General features: G+C 52.3%; 2 protein-coding genes across 15 annotated transcripts in view; one reads left to right on the top strand and one right to left on the bottom strand.

Moving 5' to 3' along the window:
- MCPH1 (microcephalin 1) overlaps positions 1 to 19,427 on the bottom strand; it is a 156,862-nt gene that overhangs the window by 57,661 nt on the left and 79,774 nt on the right. The gene's annotated exons all lie outside the window — the stretch shown is intronic.
- The window catches only part of ANGPT2 (angiopoietin 2), a 45,698-nt gene that overhangs the window by 17,699 nt on the left and 8,572 nt on the right, over positions 1 to 19,427 (top strand). Inside the window, exons 2-6 of one of the 2 annotated variants that reach the window (XM_016133374.2) lie at positions 6,418 to 6,573; positions 9,657 to 9,778; positions 13,469 to 13,701; positions 15,624 to 15,751; positions 18,882 to 18,983. In XM_016133374.2, coding sequence (XP_015988860.1) covers positions 6,418 to 6,573; positions 9,657 to 9,778; positions 13,469 to 13,701; positions 15,624 to 15,751; positions 18,882 to 18,983 — 741 coding nt within the window. Of the gene's footprint in view, positions 1 to 6,417; positions 6,574 to 9,656; positions 9,779 to 13,468; positions 13,702 to 15,620; positions 15,752 to 18,881; positions 18,984 to 19,427 lie in introns of both variants that reach the window. The other variant, XM_016133372.2, reaches the window with a different exon arrangement.

The following is a 19,427-nucleotide window of genomic DNA, read 5'->3' as shown; positions in this document are numbered from 1 at the left end:
AGCACTGATCAGTTTCAAACTATTCTGCTTCTGCCAATCACAGGCAAATATATGCACATGGCCACTGAATTATCTAAATAATTACAAAAATATGAAAACTCTGTAGCTTTAAACACTTTTGAGAATGAGGCCCGAGCCAGAGGTCACATCAGAGCTAATCAGATCTAGTGGAAAAAGAACTTTCCCTCCTAAACGGTTCACAAAAGCATGACCGTTACGAAACCATAAAATTAAAAAGCTGCAGGGACAGCTCCATGAACGTGGAAATCCGCGTGAGAACAACACACCCGGCTGCCTGTTTTCCCGCGGCGGCTCTGGCCTGGGGCGCGGGTGGGTGCGCGGTGCTGAGGGAGGCTCGCGGCCCTCCGCGCGCACACAGGCCCCATCACGCGCACAGGGGCGCTGCGTCGCGGGGGGCCCGCCAATCCCCGGTGTTCGGTGTTCGGGCTGAGGGGGCGACAGCCCGGCAGGGAGCTGCCGGCCGCGCCACCGATTCCGCTGGGGGTGGGTCAGCCGCCCGTCATCACATACAAAGGGGGTGTATTTCATCACTACGCATGCAAATCGGGCCGACGTGCTCTGAGCGTCTGCGGGGGCAGCTCCCCGATTCTCTCCGCGGGTCCTCTCTCCACCTTTCGTCCTGGGGCAGGAGGAGCTAAAGCAGACGGGCTTGTCGGGGTCTGAGCAGGTCTGGGACACGTGGGGCGACTCTGAGATTTCTCGAGCATTCCCAAGTCCCCGCCCCCCCTTTCTTCCAAAGAAACAGCGCGAGCTTCCCGCCTGCCTTATAAAGAACTAGTTTGTCTTGAAAGTTTAAGACAAAATTCGTTTAAGTACCTTTAGCTGTTTCCTTTCCTACCAACTTAGTATAGTAACTGTGATTTATTTCATTTCGAAAAAAAAAAAAAAAAAGCCTTTTCCGAAGATGATCCCAGTGTCCTGTCCCCCGAGACGCAATCAGGATCGTAGGGAACCCTCAAACAGGGCCTGTGGCGGGAGGACCCGGTGCTGTCTCGCAGGGCTCCTCCAGGGATGATCTTGACCCCTTTGGGCCCCACCTCCTCTCACAGCCATTCCCGCGGGGGCTGGCCTTGCCCAGCAGGGATGGGGGTGTCCTGTTCCTGCCCAGCCAGACAGCTCGGGGTCATTTCCTAGGGCCCCAGGAGGTCCAGGGGATGCCCCACTGGTCATCCACCAAGTCCACACATTTGAACTGGCCTTCTCCGGCCCTGCTTCCGTGGCCCGCCCTCCTGGGACCACTTCCTCAGTAACCCTCCTGCACGCAGCCTTGTCCCGGGCCCTGCTGCGGGAAACCCGAGCCAGGGCACCGCGAGAGTCCGTGTGTGCGCACGGCCTTTTGTAACTGTGAACTGCTCGGACCAGCCTCGCTGTGCGTGAACGCAGACGGGGCCTGACACGAGCTCCCGCGTTCTCCTCGCTCCCTGACCCACGGTGCCGGTCGGGTGTCAGCTGCCTGAGCCAGAGCCTGTCTGGGAGACACGGGAAGGGCTTTGGGGAAACACGTGTGCACCCCAGGGGCCCCCGAAAAGCCTCACCCTGTGACACACACGCTGCCATACGAAATGCCCACGTTTATGAGGTTACTACAGCAGCCTTGATTGAGCCAGCATATGTTTTAAATGGCTGATAATGATGAAGAAAAACAGCCATTTTATCAGTAAGAAATGACTGGAAACTTTGGCGGGGCAAAATGTATTTTTTCATTAGATTTTGGAGTGACGGTAAAGGAAGCGTACAAAGGCAGAGTGTTGTACAGATCGGGGAGGGTCTGTGCCCCAGGCCTGGGAACCTGCATTCCCTCTCGCAGGCCGCGGTGTGAGGCAGCTCGCGACCTGGGCTGCGCAGTGGTGAGGCCTCCCCTAAGCCCTCTGGGGGACTGTCAGGTGAGGCGGTGGGAGGGGCTGCCTGCCAGTCCCGGGGGACGGTAGATGCCAGGTGGGGAGGGACCAGCCAGGAGGGCTTCCGGAGGGGGGAAGAAGCCACCCTTTTTTCACAGGGGGGTGTGCGTGGAAGAGAGAACAGTTATAGTATCTCCTCTCTAAATCTAAATGCTAGAGGGTAAAAGGTTCCCAAGGAAGCCTCAAGCCGTTTGCTAATCCCCTGGGGAAACCAGGTGGTTAGATGGACGAAAACTAATGACAAGGCGCCAGGGCCTGGCGTCTGGGGTGGACACGACCTCTCACCCGGGATCCGCGCGGCCGGCCAGGGACCCGCGGGCTTTCGTACACTCCCTGTTTTCCTTCCCCAGCCAGCGGCGCGATTACTCCCCTTCTGGCAGAGAGGACGATGATGGCACCCTCGGAGAGACTGACTGCCGTGCGCACTCGGTCTGGTCTGCCGTGGCCGCCTCGCGAGCGGACTCGCTTTCCTGTCGAAGTGCACCATCCCCATGCCGGGGGAGTAAAGGGGAGCACCAGGACACACTCGACACGGAAAAGCGATCCGACCACGCGGTGGTAAAGTGTTTCGCTCCGGCTGCTTGAGCTTCGACGCGCAGCCGACTTTTCAAGTCCGTGTTGAAGGTGCGACTCCTTTTCTGCAAGTCGAAATGATACTGAACAAGCAGCTCGGCCACTGTCGCGGTAGCAACAGCCTTAACATGTGAACTGCGTCTGGATGACGCGTACGCTCTGTGGAGAGAGAAACGGCTCAAGGACCCGCGCTTGGAGAGTGCTTGGACCATTCACAGGAGGACGGACCCAACGTCCACATGGTCCTTTCGCAGTTGCAGCTGGGAGATTTTCAGAGGGACTCGGAACCCACAAATCAGCATCGCTGCCTAGTCATCCTCAGACGCAAAGGCACGGTTCCAGCATCCCTGAGAAACATGAGCCTGCGGAGCCACCCATGCGAGATGGGAAAGAACCCGTCCCCTCCCCCGGGAGGTTCCCGTGTCTCGGAGCTGTTTTGATAAGAGCAGCTAAGTGCCAACGGCCAGGACGGGAACCACGGGCCGCTGCCAACAGGGGCGGGGGGGGGGGGGGGGGGGAGCTGTCGTTTGCCTCTTTTTCTCTCGCATTAAGACTTCCTTACACTAGAATGCAAGTTCATTGGGCAGATTTCTGTAATTCTGGGTTTCAGTCGCAGACAACAGAAACAAGAGATACTAAGCAGAGAGACATTCCGGGGGAACGAGCTAGAAAATCACTAATTGTTTCAGGCCGAGAGCCAGGGAAACGTCAAGGTCCATGTGTCCACGTGGGTCGGATGGGCTTCGCTTCTCTGTGTGCCCTTAGGCCCCTGGGCATGTGGCGACTGAGGGAAAGGCCATTCGAAACAGGGATGCTTTGCCTTGAAATGCCCAGTTTCACACGACGCGAAGAACGCCTGGAGTCCTCCTCTCTAAAAACCACCACAGTGTTTGGAGGGAAAGCAGAGGACGAAGCTCCCAGGACGGAAAATTGGCACTGGGGAGCCTCGGTTCCGGGGCTTCTGTTAGTAAAGACGACCCCTTCCCAGCTGCTCAGGGCACTGCGAGCCTCGGGCGTCGGAGGCGCCTCGCGCCCCCTTGGAGCAGGCCGCTTGCGGCCGCCGAAAGGCAGGAAAGTGTGGAGTGGCCCCTGGGACGGGACCACCAGTCTGCTGTCCTCCGGTCCTCAGAGGGGCCCGCCGCCACGACACTAGGCCCCCCCCACCCGCCCCCCGGGCCACGGAAAGACGACACGGCCGCCAGACGCCGGAGGCAACCGATGACCCTCGACCCGCGACCGCGGCTGATTCTCAGACTAGACGCATCCTTCCTCGTCCCCGGGGGCTCCCACCTGCTGGCGGCCGCTTCTCTCAGAACCTGAGTCTCTCCGCTACTGGGGCAGGAACACGAACCTTCCTGAGGATCAGCGCAAAACGTCCGATGCTCGACACTTCTGTTCGCTCCTCTCTCCTGCCAAAGCCTCTGATTAGTTAGCAACTGGGTCGGCGCCACGCGGAATGTTCCTTTAGTCAGTTGCACATGCTGCAGACAGACACCAGGCGCGTCTGGACTGCTTTCAGGACGTGTGCACACACGTCACGTGTATACACCTGCAATGAGCTTCCATGTAAAATGAACTCCCCCCCACAAAAAATATGCACATACTCTGTCACTCTGAGTGACGTAAGCAGTTTGCGTTCTATCATTTTCAAGCCTAGAAAATGATATGGCAATAAAGATAAGAAACTTTATTTTTATAAATTAAGTTTTTTAAGTCTTTTAAAGTTCCCAAGTCTAATTTTAAATCGGAACTTGACTTTAAAATGTCAAATCTTAAACAGCCCTCTCGTGTCCCTTGGTGGCTGCAGTCATGTTTGACCCAGTAATTCTAGAAATGGGGCTGGGGAGGGGTAAAGAATTTGTTTCCCCTCCAGTTATAGCGTTTAGAGTGATAAAAGGGAATTTTATTTAGCTCTCAAGTACTAAAATCAATAAAAAGATTAAGATTTTTATTTATACTTGTTCATAAATTATTACTTCGAAATATAGACTTAAACCAAACTCCACCAGCTTGATTATATCTTTAATAGTTCTAAACTTCCCAGAATAAATCTTTCTAAATATTATTTTTGCTGGGTGTTAAGAGTAACCAAGATAACTTCTCTGGATGACACATGGCTTTAACTTTAACCTCAAGAACCCCATTATTCCCATGGTGATGAGAGTGCGAGAATGTGGGGGGAGGGTGAGGAGAGCCGACCAACCTCTCTACACCGAGTCCTCTCAAACTGCGCATTGAAGCCATGAAAGCCATGATTTTACGAAGGCAGGGGAAGGCAAGAAGGCAATAATGAATTAAGAAAGCACACAGAAGGCCTGAGCTAGTTAGCTAACTAGTTAGTAAAGAGTCAGCCAGGGCCTCGCTGCAGAGTTTCACGAAGTCTGTATCGGGGATGTGCGTTGGCTCCGCTCAGTCCTAGCGCCTGATTTTTTAAATTGGTCTCATCTATTCTGATTCATACTGAGAAGTAAAGGCTCCAACGACAGGATTTTACAAGTGATGGGAGCTCTAGGCGTCATGGGGTTTCCTGCTGGTTGATCGGCCCTGAAACCGGCGAGTGACCCACCGTCAAGGTCACCAGCGTGGAGGGGGGTGGGAAGCGCACGGAGCAGGGACAGAGTCGCCGGAGCAAGCAAGGGAAACGGTGACCTCGCAGCCCTGCCAGGAACCAAGCCCTCAGGACGGCACTGGGGACACGGTGTATAAACTGCAGCGAGGAAGCCCTTGACCTGGCCACTGCCTGGCTCTCACCGCGTTGGTGCAGAATTACTGGGCAGGTGACGGTTTAGGAGGAGCTGCGTTTGACGCCTGGCTCTGTGAATGGTTCCTGCGCTTTAAAAAAGGCACCACGGCGACTTCGCAGTCAACTTTTAATTGTTTAACTTAATGAAACAAAAAAAATGACAGGGCTTCTGTCGGGGTGAGCGCGGAGTCTGCGCCCAGCACGGAGTCCTTATGAGAACAAAGAATAAAGGAAATTAAAAGTAAGCCCCTAAGCTACGAACGCACGACGTCTTTAGAAACATAGGCGATTAATCCGTAAAGCTGCCCTCTGACCAAGCAGAAAGAGGACCCGGGGACCCCGCGGTTCGGCAACGTACCTGAGGCCGAGGGCCCTCGGGCGAGGCGCGCGCGGGGGCCGGGGCTCCCCGGGGCTCCCCCCTCCCCCCCAACCCCGCGACCGGCGTCAGTTTGGTGCTTAAGGCCGGGGACAGGTATGTCCCCCCCGCGCCCCCGGAGGGGGGTGGGCAGGGCGCGTGGGGACACCTCGACCAGCAGGAGGACGGACGCCCCGGGGCGGGACTAAAACCGTCTATGCGCGAAACGATGAAATCCCGGAGGCCGCGCCCACGCCAGGTGAACCCGGCAGGTGCGGGGCGGAGCCGACCAGAGGGCGGCGGAGGGGGGGCCGCGGCACGCGGGGCGGACCGGGGGTCCGCGAGCCCAAGGGGGCGCCTTCCGCTCGCTCTTGGGGTCTTCTAGAGCCGGGAGCCCCCCGTGCGGCCGAGGCGGAAACAGGGACGCTTCTCAGGGCCCCGGCGTCGTTTCCCTGGTGATGAGACGCAGGCAGAGCGTGGCCGGGGGGGGGGGGGGGGGGGGGGGGGGCTGGGCGGCGCCACGCGTCCTCCCGGCCTCCCGCCCCCTAGGGCCTCCCCCAGGGCCCCCCCCGCCCCCAGCTGCGGCCTCAGCACCGCGCCCGCCCCCCGCCGCCCCGGGGCTCCCCGTCTCCCGCGCACGGTGCTGCTGAGCGGCCAGATCACACTGCACCTCGCTGAGAGAGAGCAAAACAAAAGAACGAAACACAGAACGATTTGCAAATAAGAGCGAGGCCCGGGTCTTGCAGTGGGTTCGGGTTCGGGGAGGGGGGCATGGCGGGGCGCGGTCCCCGTCTGACGCTGTCCTTCCGGCGCGTGTGCTCCTCCAGCTCGAGAGCTACATCCAGGACAACATGAAGAAGGAGATGGTGGAGATACAGCAGAACGCGGTGCAGAACCAGACGGCCGTCATGCTCGAGATCGGGACCAACCTGCTCAACCAGACCGCCGAGCAGACGCGCAAGCTGACGGACGTGGAAGCCCAGGTGAGCAACGAACCGGAACACGGGCCGCCAGGTAAATCCCGCCGCACGGTTCCGATGAGGGAGCGGCAAAGAAAGGTCAGAGCGGCAGGAAAAACGGGGTGGACTGAGAAGAATTTAAGAACTTGTGGCTAGAGAGGAGTTTATAATAGGTAACTATGTTTTCATTTCTCGCGCCAAGGTTAAGTTACATTTAGTGTACTAAGGGCGTTCAAGTCGTCTTCGTCTTATTCACACTTGACAAGATAAACGCCGCTCTACCCGCCGGCGTTTTCTGGACTCTGCATGCCCTTGTCATTTCTAAGTCCTTAACTTTTCGATGCCCGGAGAGGTGAAAAGCACTGAGGCAGAGGGCTGGAAGTTGTGCTTAAATCTAACTCTTATGATAACACCGAAGTCTCAAAGAGCCGTTGAGACAGTCTGCGGCCTGCGTCTGCACAGTCTGGTCTGTGACTTTATAGAGGACGAAGCACACAGAACAGTCGGCCCGGCAGCAGCTGCGGCCGGAGGGAACTTAACCAATTGGCCCAGAACCCTGAGTTCCAGGGCGGGTCTAGCCCTGTCCTTAGCTGGGTCAGCGAACCTGAGCAAGGCAGGCAGCTCCCCTGGGCCTCGGCAGCTCTGACTAGAAACTTGGGGTGGGGGGGAGGGCTGACTGCTAAGTTCCCTTTAAGCTTTAAGGTTCTCTGAGCCACTGGGGAATAGGAAAGACGATTACGAAATACGGAAATATTAAAAGAATAACTGCAAGACATCAAAACAGCAAAATATTAAACATCCACCCAGAGTCTGCTGGAGGACGCGCAACACGTGGCCCGGTCAGAACCGTCCAGGTGGATGACGCACTGCTGGAGGGAGGTGCGGGGGCCTCCGCGGTCGGGCCTCCAGGGTCGGCCTCTTCCCCGGGGCGCGGGCTCTCTGGGCCCTCGGCCGGCTTGTAACGCTAGTACCTTCCTGCTCCGGGCTACAAGGAATGCCACAAGCGTGAAAAAAAAAAGGTAGATTTATTTGTAATCAATCCTCACGATGTATTATTCCGATTTGCTACTTTGGTTAAAAAGCCCGAGACGTGCCACACCTCGGCCAGGGGTCGGGGAGACCACGAGCCCACCGCCTATGACGTGGCCACGTCTAGGAGGCCCCGGTCCCCTGCCACGTCTCCCTGAGCACTGCTGGACAAGGCAGCGAGACGGCAGGGAGGCAGGAGAAGAAGAAAAGACCTTCGTCTGAGGATAGAATGAGATGTTATTTGCTTACCAGATTTTCTCACAATATTAGAACAGTTTAGGAAAAATACAAATTTTTACACAGCAGATCATGAGATACTAAAAACTGTAATTCAAAGAGGTAATAAAGGCTAAAAATAAAAACATAAAAATGTAAAAGTAAACTTATCGCTATATCTGTAGTCAATTATGAAAATAAATGAGTGATGCTAAAGTCACATCCCCCACCTTTCGTAGTGAAACCGGTGGGCAATCAGGCTCATCCAAAAAATGCCCTGGAAGTACGTTTCTTATATTTTTCAGACCACAGTAATAAACAAAGTGTATGATGTGGAAAAATGATGGAAACCCTTGCTCCACCCTGTGTAAGTCAATCTTACCTAGCATTTAATGAGCTTTTCCGGGTCACACGATTAAAAAAATCTACTGTGAAACTAGGTGTCACATGATCTAGGCGAATAGGAAAAAGGAAGATGGCCGAAAAGAGAGCAGCCTGTCACGTCCTGCTAAACGGGTTAAAATGGCCGAGGCTGAGCGAGGACATCCAGGGACCGACGTGTGTGTACCGCGTCTGCTTCCCGCATCTGCTGAACAGCTACTGCGTTTCATAGGTTCAAATCCAAACCTGAAAACTTGATCTGAAGCAAGATTCTCTCTGCCTGTCAGAGGCTAGTAAACTGAACAGTGGTTGGAGGTCAGAGATCAGAGTGTAGAGACAACGGACAACACCGACCTGGGGACCCGGGGACAGTCGCCGGCAGCTGGAGGCCTTCCGCAAAAGTGGTGGGGCGCACTGCGGCTGCCCCCGGCCGGCCGGTCGGGGTCTCGCCTCTCCCCCACTGTGCTCAGGTTGGAGCCCTTGGGAGCTAGAGACTCGGGGTTCCGGCCCCTTTCAGCAATGACCGACAGAGATATGGGCCAGTCTGCATTCCAGGTGTCAACATTAACCCAGCCGTCGCGCTGGCCGATGCCTTTGTTCATACACAGAAGTGTGTCCAGGTATGAACGCATCCGGCCACGACAGGCCTCGGCCAGGCCTCTAACGAATGACACACCCCCCGGGCAAACAATGCTCCTTTCAAAGACCCTCACTCCCGGCAACAGTTCCGCCTCACACGTACACGTGACGTCACATCCTGGATAACCGTGGCACGGAGGATGTGAGTAACGGACGCGTCCAGCTAAGAGGCAGCCAAAGCGAAAGGATTCTTCCTTAGGGTTGCTGGAACACCGTGGGCACGTGGCCCTCAACGCGAAACCAAGCTCCCACACAGCACTGACATGTCACTGTTTCCTAACTGGTTGATACGATTTTTTAAATAAGAGGAATGGGAAAGAAAAAAAAGGCTAAGGTGAATACAAACTAGGAAAAGCTAGGCTACAACGAGCTCTGTTTAGAATGGAGACATGTGACTTGTAACCATGTCTGCTGACAAACAAGTAAATGAGAATAGAATTTTGTTTTGAGCAGAGGTGAAACCTTTCTTCATTTATCAACAATCTCTGATATGTTGAGTGTGACCATTTTATACTCCCACTTGTCTTACTGTATGAAAGGATATGGCAAAATATGGCAAAACAAGAAAAATAACATCATTATACTGGACACAAATACCATTGTCCAGAACTATTAAACACTTTCCAAAATAAAGACATGGTGAAAAAAAACATTTAAACACAGTCTGATATGATCCAGGAAGTCAAGACTTTTCTGATAATGGAAAATACGCCAAAATAAGATACTTGAGTAAATAAATAATACTTTAGTTATGTTTTCCTATAATTTAGATAACTTAATTAAAAGGAAGTTACATCTAATTTTAAAAATGATAAATAGGAATTTTATTTTGTTACATTTAGGTATTGAATCAGACAACAAGACTTGAACTTCAGCTTCTGGAACATTCCCTTTCTACAAACAAATTGGAAAAACAGATTTTGGATCAGACCAGTGAAATAAACAAATTGCAAGATAAGAACAGGTAATAAAAAGGGCAAAGAAGAAATCGTCAGCCAGTATCGCACACTTTCTGCGTGAAAGCCGCTTTCGCGTGACTGTTAATCATGAGCCTGGCTTCCAAGGTGACAGGTTTCTCACTGTGTGTCGCACAGGGACCCGGGTCTTTGTGGGGAAGGTGGGGAGAGGGTCGGGGGGAAAGTCTGCCACGGCACGCAGCTGCTGGCGCGGCCCTCGGTTTGCGTTCACTCTCGGTGCCCCCAGAGGTTCTCTTCCCGTGATCCCCCACGCCTGTCTCAGTGCTAAGCAAGTTCGTCTGTGAAGAAATACCGCCACAGTCCTTGGCCTAGGCGTTTTAACACTCACTTCGCCAAGTTTCTTTTCTCTGGGAACTTAGTGTTTTCTAAGGCAAAGTGGTCTGCGGCAGGAAAACTACACTTGCATTGTCTTGTAATGAAGTATCTATGCCTAAAACGCATGGTTAAGTAAAAACAAAAGTTAATATTAAACATGATTGTAATAATAGTTACATGAAATGTAGAAAAATCCCAAGAAAGCCAATACGAACACAAAAATTATAGGCGATGGACAGGGATTGTATTCACATACCTGGGGTCTATTTCCTCATTTCTAATCAAGACACATAAATGACATAGGGAGGTCAAACGACAATATACTCTATTTCACAACAAAATAATTTCCATTAAATTATTTTTTACCCAAGCAAAAATGACAAACTTATTGTCTTATTATCATTATTTTGTGCTAATCAAGAACTAAGCTGAAATAATTCTTTCTGTTTTTTGGGTACCAATTTTAAGTCTATTAACTTATGATTTGAAAAAGCAAATGGATTTCGAATCTAAGTATTTTTAATATTTCGATTTTCCTCTTTTGCAAAGTAATGTGAATATTGAGACCAATTGCTAAAATGTGACAATCTCTCTAATGTCATTTTGTCAAAGGGGCCTTATTTAATAGTGCTCTCTTTGACATGCTGCCGTCATGTTGGGGACCTTGCCAATAGCGCCTGTGAGAAACCTAGGATATGTCTAGTTTGTTGAGCACGCTGTAGTGTTGAATACTGTCCTCCCTTTAGGTTTCTAATTTAGTATGCTATGATGCTAAAAGTCTCAGTTAAGTCAGCCGTTTATGTCACCCAGATAATCATCTTTATAAATATTTGTCCAATCATATTGTCTTTTGCCTAAAAAAGTGTGAATCTTACTCCTGAGTTCAGACATGTTGCTTAATAGTTTCACTCCCTAGAATCAAACCTGTCACAGAGTCGGCCTGAACTACTTTGAAATAAAATCAATGTTCACTATATTTTTTGACCATCCATGATTTGGTGAAAGTTTTTTGTATGTTAAAGCTTTATAATGTACAAAATAGTGGTCCCACGCTGAAGCTTACTGTATTTCCTGATTATTCTTGCTTATATAATCCTTCGCATTTTTTTCACTTAAATGCTACACATTTTCCCCCAATTTAATCTATGATGACCAATAATATATACTTTTCGAATCATTCAAATCCAGTTTTATAGGACATAAAATTTAAACATCTCACTTTCTCCATAAAAGCACCTGTCGAACATGACTAATCAAGTAAAGTCTTATGTGACTTTGAACAGTAGCGCTCCTGACCCTGGACTGCAGATGTCTGGCTCAGAGCTGTTTCTGAATGACCTGCCACAGCACGGACGCTGAGAGGGGCAACTTTTAACAGCTGCCTTATTGTAAAACCCACATGTCACAAACCCATAGCCTGCAGGAAGAATCATCATTATAGCAGCTGCAGAAATCACATTCCCTTTTTTCACAAATATGAATCAAAATGACAATAAGGTTTTTTTTTTTTTAATCAATAACAGTAAATAAATAAGGATAAGAAAATTGTGCGGATGATGTTTCATCTTTCGGTAAATTGGGCAGGGTTTTCAGGTGCCTCAAGCGTTGACAAAATTAAGATTTCACTTGCAAGAACATCATTATGAAAATATGTGAGCATGGTGCACGATTTGATGAACCAGGTTTTCACGTGCCGCATTCTTGCTGCGAATGCACGCCTCGTTCGTAGCTGTTTGTTCCCATTTACGTTTGACCCTTCAACACCATGGGGGAGAGGTTGGGGTGCAGGACCTGCAGTTCCAACCCATGTTGTTCAAGGCTCAACTGTATTTAGTTTCCTCTCATTAAAGAAGTGCTGACTGCAACACACTCACCTGATCTCAGAAGCCGGTCAGGGCTCCCGGTCTACACATCGCTCCAGAAGTGGCCCCTGAGGCCCCTTGCGGCGTTAATGGCAGTGCTCGGTGCTGTGCCCACCGGGGGTGCCACTCTCTGAGCTGGTGTGATCTGGGAAGTCCTGAAGCCAGGCTTACCTCTGCAATACGTGTATTTAATCCGAAGACTAAATCTGTTAGATCAGGGCGTGACTGCCCTCTACAGCTATACTCGTAAAGTTTCGGGAGAAATAAGTTTTTTTTAAAATCTCTCTCCCTGAGTGTTCACACACTCATTCACAGTTTCACATCTTTCTCTGATGCCTCCTCATAAATAAATATTAAAGACAACAAAAAGCAGTTGGGTAACAAACTTTAGCAGCATCGTTTGAAAGCAGTATGGATTAGGGATTTAAAAACGTCCGTATGTTTTACGTTGGTTGTTTAAGTCGAGTATTGTCGGAGAGTTTTTAAAGCAAAATGCCTGATGGGCACTAGAAATAATTTTAGGTATGAAACAGAAAAGCTTTATGCATTTATTTTTAGGTTACCGTCTGCTTATGGTAAGTCATCTTGGTTTTTACATTAAAATGATTTACAAGTTAAAGTTAGCTGATATCAAGAAAAATATTAATGACAGTTGAAAATGGATATGGTAAAACTGATGGAAGTCTAATGCAAATGGCAGTTACAGTGACCGATTGTTTACTGACTTGGTACACTGACAGTATACTTAACTGTCCTATACTGACTAATAGTGACCAAGGGGCTAGGATAAATTTAAGACCTGTAACTGAATTCCTAATAATAATTATCAATACTGATTGTTAATGCTTAAAGGTTAGACCTTTCATGGGTAGTCAGTTCCTTGGCTAAGTAACGCTGTTTGCAGGGTGAACGATTCAGAAAGTTCTACTGCCCCAAAAGCATGACAGGCTGAGATGATCTGAACTAGAAGGGGCCTCAGATTTCATCTCACAGGATGCCTTCATTTTAGATAGAGATTTATTTCTATAGGTAGATTTCACTCAGGTATGCACCTAAGATCCGCGAGTGGACAGGCTGCCCAGGTAACACAGGTCGTCCTGTGAGGTGAGGTGCCCGGCCGGGGTCCGGCCACTCGCCCGTGCATGCTCCCAGGGCTGAGGATGCCTTCTTACGGTGCCCGACCCTCTCTAGTGAAGCCGTGCTCTGCAAACCTCTACTCAGGACTTCACATTCTCGCCGGGGTATTTTCTGCTCATATCTACATCACAGCTACCTAGCTAGTCATCTCAGCACGCCTGAGAGTTTCTTCAGGGCTGTGGCAACAGCTTTTACTTTATAACTCCTCTTAACGGAGTGCCTTAGAGAAGCAGAAATTAAAAAAACAAAACAAAACCATAAGCAATTGCATAAGGGTGAAGGGAGAGGTTAGATGTTCGTCAAGCCCTTGGCCTTGACGGTGCTCGGAGCTCCCTTCGCTAACGAACGACTTCCCTCTACAAGTTTCCTAGAAAAGAAAGTCCTAGACATGGAAGACAAGCACATCGTCCAGCTCCAGTCCATAAAAGAGGAGAAAGACCAGCTGCAGGTGCTGGTCTCCAAGCAGAGCTCCATCATCGAGGAGCTGGAGAAGCAGCTGGCGACCGCCACCGTGAACAGCTCGGCCCTCCAGAAGCAGCAGCGGGACCTGATGGAGACCGTCCACAGCCTGCTGACCACGCTGTCCGCGTCCGGCCGTGAGTGCGCTGCGCACGCCGTCTGAGGTTCAGGGCTAATCGTCCTGAGTCCGTGGGACTCTCTTTCGGAAGGAGGCACTATTCCTCTTACGTTATTTGATATGAAAGCTTTACAGGGTCTCAAGATAGAACTGATTAAAAAAGAGGAGAAAGTGGGGGAGGGGGATACTCATACTGATTAATTATTCTGAGGCAAAAGACCCCGTAGCATACTTTTGATTCATGGGCATCAAAGAGCCTACTTACTTTGAGTTAATTCCATCGTTTAGATAGATGAGGCCGGGCAAGTTAACTTCTTAAGTGGGAAAACAGTTCCTGGACCCAAAGAATTTTGCAAAGATGAAATAATACTTTAAAGGGCGTAAAACTGGCGCTCGGGAAAGCCCGGCTCCCTTCCCCGCCACGCCCGCAAATGCATTTCGCCCTCTTCACCGTTTGCTCCAGCTTCCCACTTCCCTGAACTGGAAGGGGGAAGGGCTGTGTCCTCGGGCGCAAGAGGCGTGACATGCGGTCACTGTGGCATTTCTAGTTAAGGCTTTTCTTAAACAGATTGGGTCTAGTTCTTACTACGGTTTATCTCAAAATGTCCTCCCGGCTTGTCGTCTTTGACCCAGATACACTTTATAGAGGGATCATGCTGAGGTATTTGTTATTCCATAAGACACATGTTCACTCTTTTCTTGAGTTCAGCGTTTCTTTGACAGAAACGCTGAAACGGGGCAGACAGACCCAGCAGCACGGCCGCGACGCTAAGCGGCAGCTCTCGCCGGGCTGCCCGTTTGCACTAGGTGCCTTCCAGCCGGAGCCTCACTCCTATACCTCAGACAAAGCACGTTCTTTTCAGCTTCATAAAAAAGGAAAGACAATCACCTGACATTGTCTGGAGGGAGCAAGACAGTGTGAGGTGTTGGCTTTGATGAGACCAAGTAGAGCACATCCCATGGCCCAGACCCTGGCAGGAGCAAAGAGCAGAGAACGGCAGACGGGCTTCCGTCCCCCCGTGACGCCCACAGCACCCGGCCTCGGGACCCACGCGTGGGGGGGTCTCCCGGACGAAACCCCGGCAAACACCTGCACGAGCACGCACGTGCGCGTGCGCACACATATGCGCACGCTTGTGCACACACACACACATGCGAGTACACGCGCACATGCACACATATGGGCACACACACATATGCAAGCACATGCATGCGCTCACACATGCACACATGCGAACACCTGCACGCACATACATGTGCACATGTACATGCACGAGTGCACACACATGCACACACACAGGCACACGTCCTTTTTTTTTTTAAATGTGGCAAAAAAGGATTGGGAAGTCTAACATTAAAATTTGAAAGGAATCTTAGTCCTACAATTTTTAGACTTGGACAAAGAACTTCAATAAACGCTAGGTTCCACTTTAACACAAACCACTACGGGACGGTCGCCCAAACCCAGGGCACGCCGCACACCTTCACCAGTAGTCTGAAGAGGCGTGCAAAGGCCTGGCCTCGGACGTGTGGGAGAAAGGGGCAAGCGCAGGCTGGTGGCTGCCGGGCCACGCGAGGTGGCCCGTGCGCGGAGACGCCGCTTGCGGGCACGGTCTTCATTTTTTTACCTTTCTGCAATAACTCTGTCTGATTCGAGATGGAAAATTGTTTAAGCGAAAGTTCATTCGAGCTGGCTGAGCAGTGCCTGCGTTACGTGTAGTTGGTGATAAACAAAAGGAAGTGCGGGCTTCCCGGGAACTGTCTCCGAGGGTTAGTATCGGCGGAGAGCGCAACTTCCCGTGCAGGGCGAAACGCCGGCGGCCCGCTCTCCTCACGGCGAGACTCCCAACGCGGCGGGCTCGCCGAAGGGCTGCGCCTCGCAACAGCCGCGGCTCCCTCTCCGGGCCCCGCCTCAAAGCTCTCCTTCTTTTCTTCAAGCAGCTAAGCACTCCCTCGCGGCCAAGGGCGAGCAGATCGTTTTCCGAGACTGCGCCGAAGCGTTCAAGTCGGGCCTGGCCACCAGCGGCGTCTACACGCTGACCTTCCCCAACTCCACGCAGGAGACCAAGGTGAGGCGTCCGCGACCCCCCACTTCGCTCCTGGCGTGGCCGGCAGCCCACTCCGGCCGGGGGCCCCAAGCGCCACACCCCCGCCCGGGCCGCAGGTCCCAGCTCCGTGCAGGGCACAGGTGGCCCTGGCCACCTGCCGCCAACGTGGGGACGCTGGCCCGCCCACCTGTCCCGCGCTCCTCGCCCTGGGCTCAGTCACACACCGTCGGCTGCCTTGCTTGAACTGTGAGGCTCATTTCTTAATTTTAAAGAAAGCGCCTTCCAGCACCACGGTTCAAATAACCACACTTTGTCTTTCCGTTGTTATTGCAAGTGACAGTGGTCTTCCGTCCCCTGCAAAGCGCTAGCTCTGCTCACACCTACACCACGGGACTCTGGTGCGAAGGGTGTCACCACATTTCCCACCCGTCACACAGCAGAAACACATGCTCCTGGTGGCAGAGGTCGACGAGAATGAACATTTCACGGCTTTGTCAGACGTCCACTGAGCCCACAGCGACCCCAGCGCACCGGCAGCTCCAGCCCCCGTGCCTCGGGCCACCAGTGGATGCCAGCGCAGTGCGAAAGGCCAGGAGCACCCCGCCACTCGGGAGAGGTCTGACCTTGTAGCCTTGCTGCGAGGGCGTCAGGGACCCCCGGGAAAACCGAGCTGCCGATGAGACCAGGAAAAAACCACCTCCCCAGAGAATACCGCAATGTGGCTGCTCCTAGACGTTTGATTAAGGCAGGATAGTAAGAGGACCCTTATCTAAATATCGTATGACTGTAGCAAATGTCTATAAATGTGTTTCCATCTAACTGTAAAAGCAGCTACACAGCGAATATAAACACTTGTAGAAAAGGCGCCTGATACTGTATCAAAATGGAAATTATAGGCACTCCTAAAAGTATGACCTCCTTGACTCGGTATGACCTTCAGCATGGTAATGAAGAAACTAAAAATACAAGCATGAAGGGTTTAAAGATGTGGGCTTGGAAACAGTAGCATACAGCTTGATTATGCACTTAAGACAAATGCATTATTCAAGATAGTACTTTCCATAAAAATCAAATCCATTCGTGCTGCTTTAACCGTACTATTTCGGTTTTCAAAAACTCTCCCTCTCTCCCCCTCTTTTTAAAATCTGGACAAAGTAATACCAAGAAAACGCTCTAATAACCTCATCGTTGGTCCTCGTGGGGTTAGGGACTGCGACGCATCGGGCCACTAACGCACCAGCAGTGGGCCTCAGCCTTAAGCGGATCGACTTTACATGTCCGACTAATTTTAAAGGGGGGATGTAGTTTATGAACGAATGTAATGTTCTTTAATGGACCTTGTGTCCCCAACGGTGACTTCGACGTCAAAGCATCGCATGTCCTTGGAGCGAGGACAGGCTCACTGGGGACCATGTCATTTCCTCCCACCCGCGGGGGTGGCACTCCGGATCCGGGGGAACTAGGCTCTCGCACAAACACGGCTTCCCAGACCAGGGCCGCTTACTCAGCGAGTTTACCAAATGGGCTTTTAAAAAGACATGATGGACGTGAGCCATGCCGACCACTTCGTGGACCACAGGCAAATGAGAAGAGTGTTATTTGTGAACTGATTTCAATTTGGAGCCGTGTTGAGGGACTTCTGGCCTCCGAGTTTCTCTGTTCTTGGCAGCAGAGTGTGGCAGGAAAACATTGCAGAGTCAGGGATTAGAGAGAGCTCACCCACATCCTATATCCCACTTAGCAGCTGAACGATAGGTCAAATTAATCCAACTTCACTAAATCTCTCCTATTTCAAGAATGCGGAACGACATACGCGGTGGAGTGGGTGCGAGGTTAGGTAACACACGGGACGCGACCGCCTGGTGCTAGGCAGAGAGCGGCGGGGACAGCGCGAGCTAACGACGCCGTGGGGGGGGCGGGGGGCGGGGCGGCGGCGGGGGGTGGGGGGGGGTGGGGGGGGGTGGGGGGTGGGGGTGGGGGGGATGCGGGGTCACCTTAAGCGGATCGACTTTACATGTCCGACTAATTTTAAAGGGGGGATGTAGTTTATGAACGAATGTAATGTTCTTTAATGGACCTTGTGTCCCCAAACGCGAGGACCCTCAGGGGCGGGTGGGGGGGCACAGCCAGGCTGCCCGTAGGGAAGCCCTGGGGGGAGCAGGAGGGGGCCCGCCTCCAGGCGGGGTTCCGCCCACGAGCACCCTAAATGGAGGAGCAGCCCATCCTCTGGCCTCTTAGCCCTTGTTCTCCAGGGTTTTAACTCACAAGTGCGGAGCGGTTCGAAGTTAAACTTACTCTGCCAAAATGTTCTCTGTTACTCCCAAAAAAGTCCATGGAAAAAAACAAAGGAAGACCATTTCTAATTGGTTCTGAACCTTGACGTTCATAGTTACTGCCTTCTACGCTGTAGGGAAATTCATCTGAACTTCCTGGAAAACGTTTTCGTTCTACTATAATCTCATTATTTAAAACTATTTATGTAATCTTATTTTCAGGGGGTTTTAATTTCATAATAAAACTCCAGCAGAGTGGAAATTGAGCATGCATGCTCTTAGTCCAAGAAAGAATTCCGTGTTCCCGAACAAAGCTTAAACCCAAAGCTTGAAGCCAGCTCGAAAGCAGACGGGGCTGGGAGGGAAGGAAGGCGGGGTGCGTGGGCCCCGGGCCCGCGTGCTGCGGGGTGAGCCGGGAGAGCGGGCTGGGGCCCCGCAGGCAGGGTCGCCTGAGCGCCCCTCGCGAGCGCCCCTCTCGCATAGCTGCCCGCGGGGTCGACAGGGACGGGTGGCGGCCACACGTGAGCAGGGATGTGGTCACGAGCCGATGGGCGCTGTGGGGTGGGAGGGGGGCCTGCGGCCGGTCGGCCCAGACGTGTCCTTCCCGCTGGACCCCCAGGAGCGGCGTCTGTGGCTCGCGAGGGGGCGGGGCTGCGCCGAGGACAGATGCGGGCCGCGAGCAAGGCGCAGCGTCCTCCGGCGCCGCGTGGCGTGCCCGTTCGGTTTTCACCCGTGCACGTTCACGGCTTTCCGTCGACCCGAAACCATCTGTTTTTGGAAGACAGTGGAGCTCTGCCGCGAAGGGCCCGGGGGCGCCCCGCCCTCGCCGCGCTGCCCCCGGGGCCGAGCCGCGGTGACCGTGCGCGTCTCTCCGGCAGGCCTACTGCGACATGGACACGGCCGGAGGCGGCTGGACGGTCATCCAGCGGCGTGGAGATGGCAGTGTCGATTTCCAGAAGACTTGGAAAGAATATAAAGTGGTAGGAATATTCATTCGACCACCTGGAAGTAATTTTCCTTGTGAAAAGTATCTTTCAAGATCTGCAGAACCTTCCCTTAGAATCCCGCACTAACCAGTGACTTAGGACTTTTCCTCCTTTAGCCAGGGGGCTCTTTTCCACGGCTGTTTCAGTCTGTCCGCCACGCAGCGGCCCTGTCCACGCGCTGCGCTGGCCCCACGGCGGCGGGGGCGGCCGAGGCGGCCGGCTGCCCGCGCGCCCCGTGCGCCCCGTGCGCCTGGCTGGCCGCACCGCCGTTTCTGCCCGCAGGTTCCCGCGTCGTTCCAATATTCTGACATGGACTTTCTCCCAGCTGCAGCTTCCTTCCTAAACCTGACCTTTAAAGCTCTTCTTTCCCATAAGGAAGACCCCCACTTTCACAGTGCGGGAAGGAATTTCTGCTGAATTTTTGATAGTCATTCCGTT

Source organism: Rousettus aegyptiacus, unplaced genomic scaffold (assembly GCF_014176215.1).
Source record: "Rousettus aegyptiacus isolate mRouAeg1 unplaced genomic scaffold, mRouAeg1.p scaffold_m13_p_11, whole genome shotgun sequence".
NCBI classification, from domain to species: Eukaryota; Metazoa; Chordata; class Mammalia; order Chiroptera; family Pteropodidae; genus Rousettus; species Rousettus aegyptiacus.
Note: the sequence above shows the minus strand (reverse complement) of the source record. Positions and strands in the feature narration are given on the sequence as shown.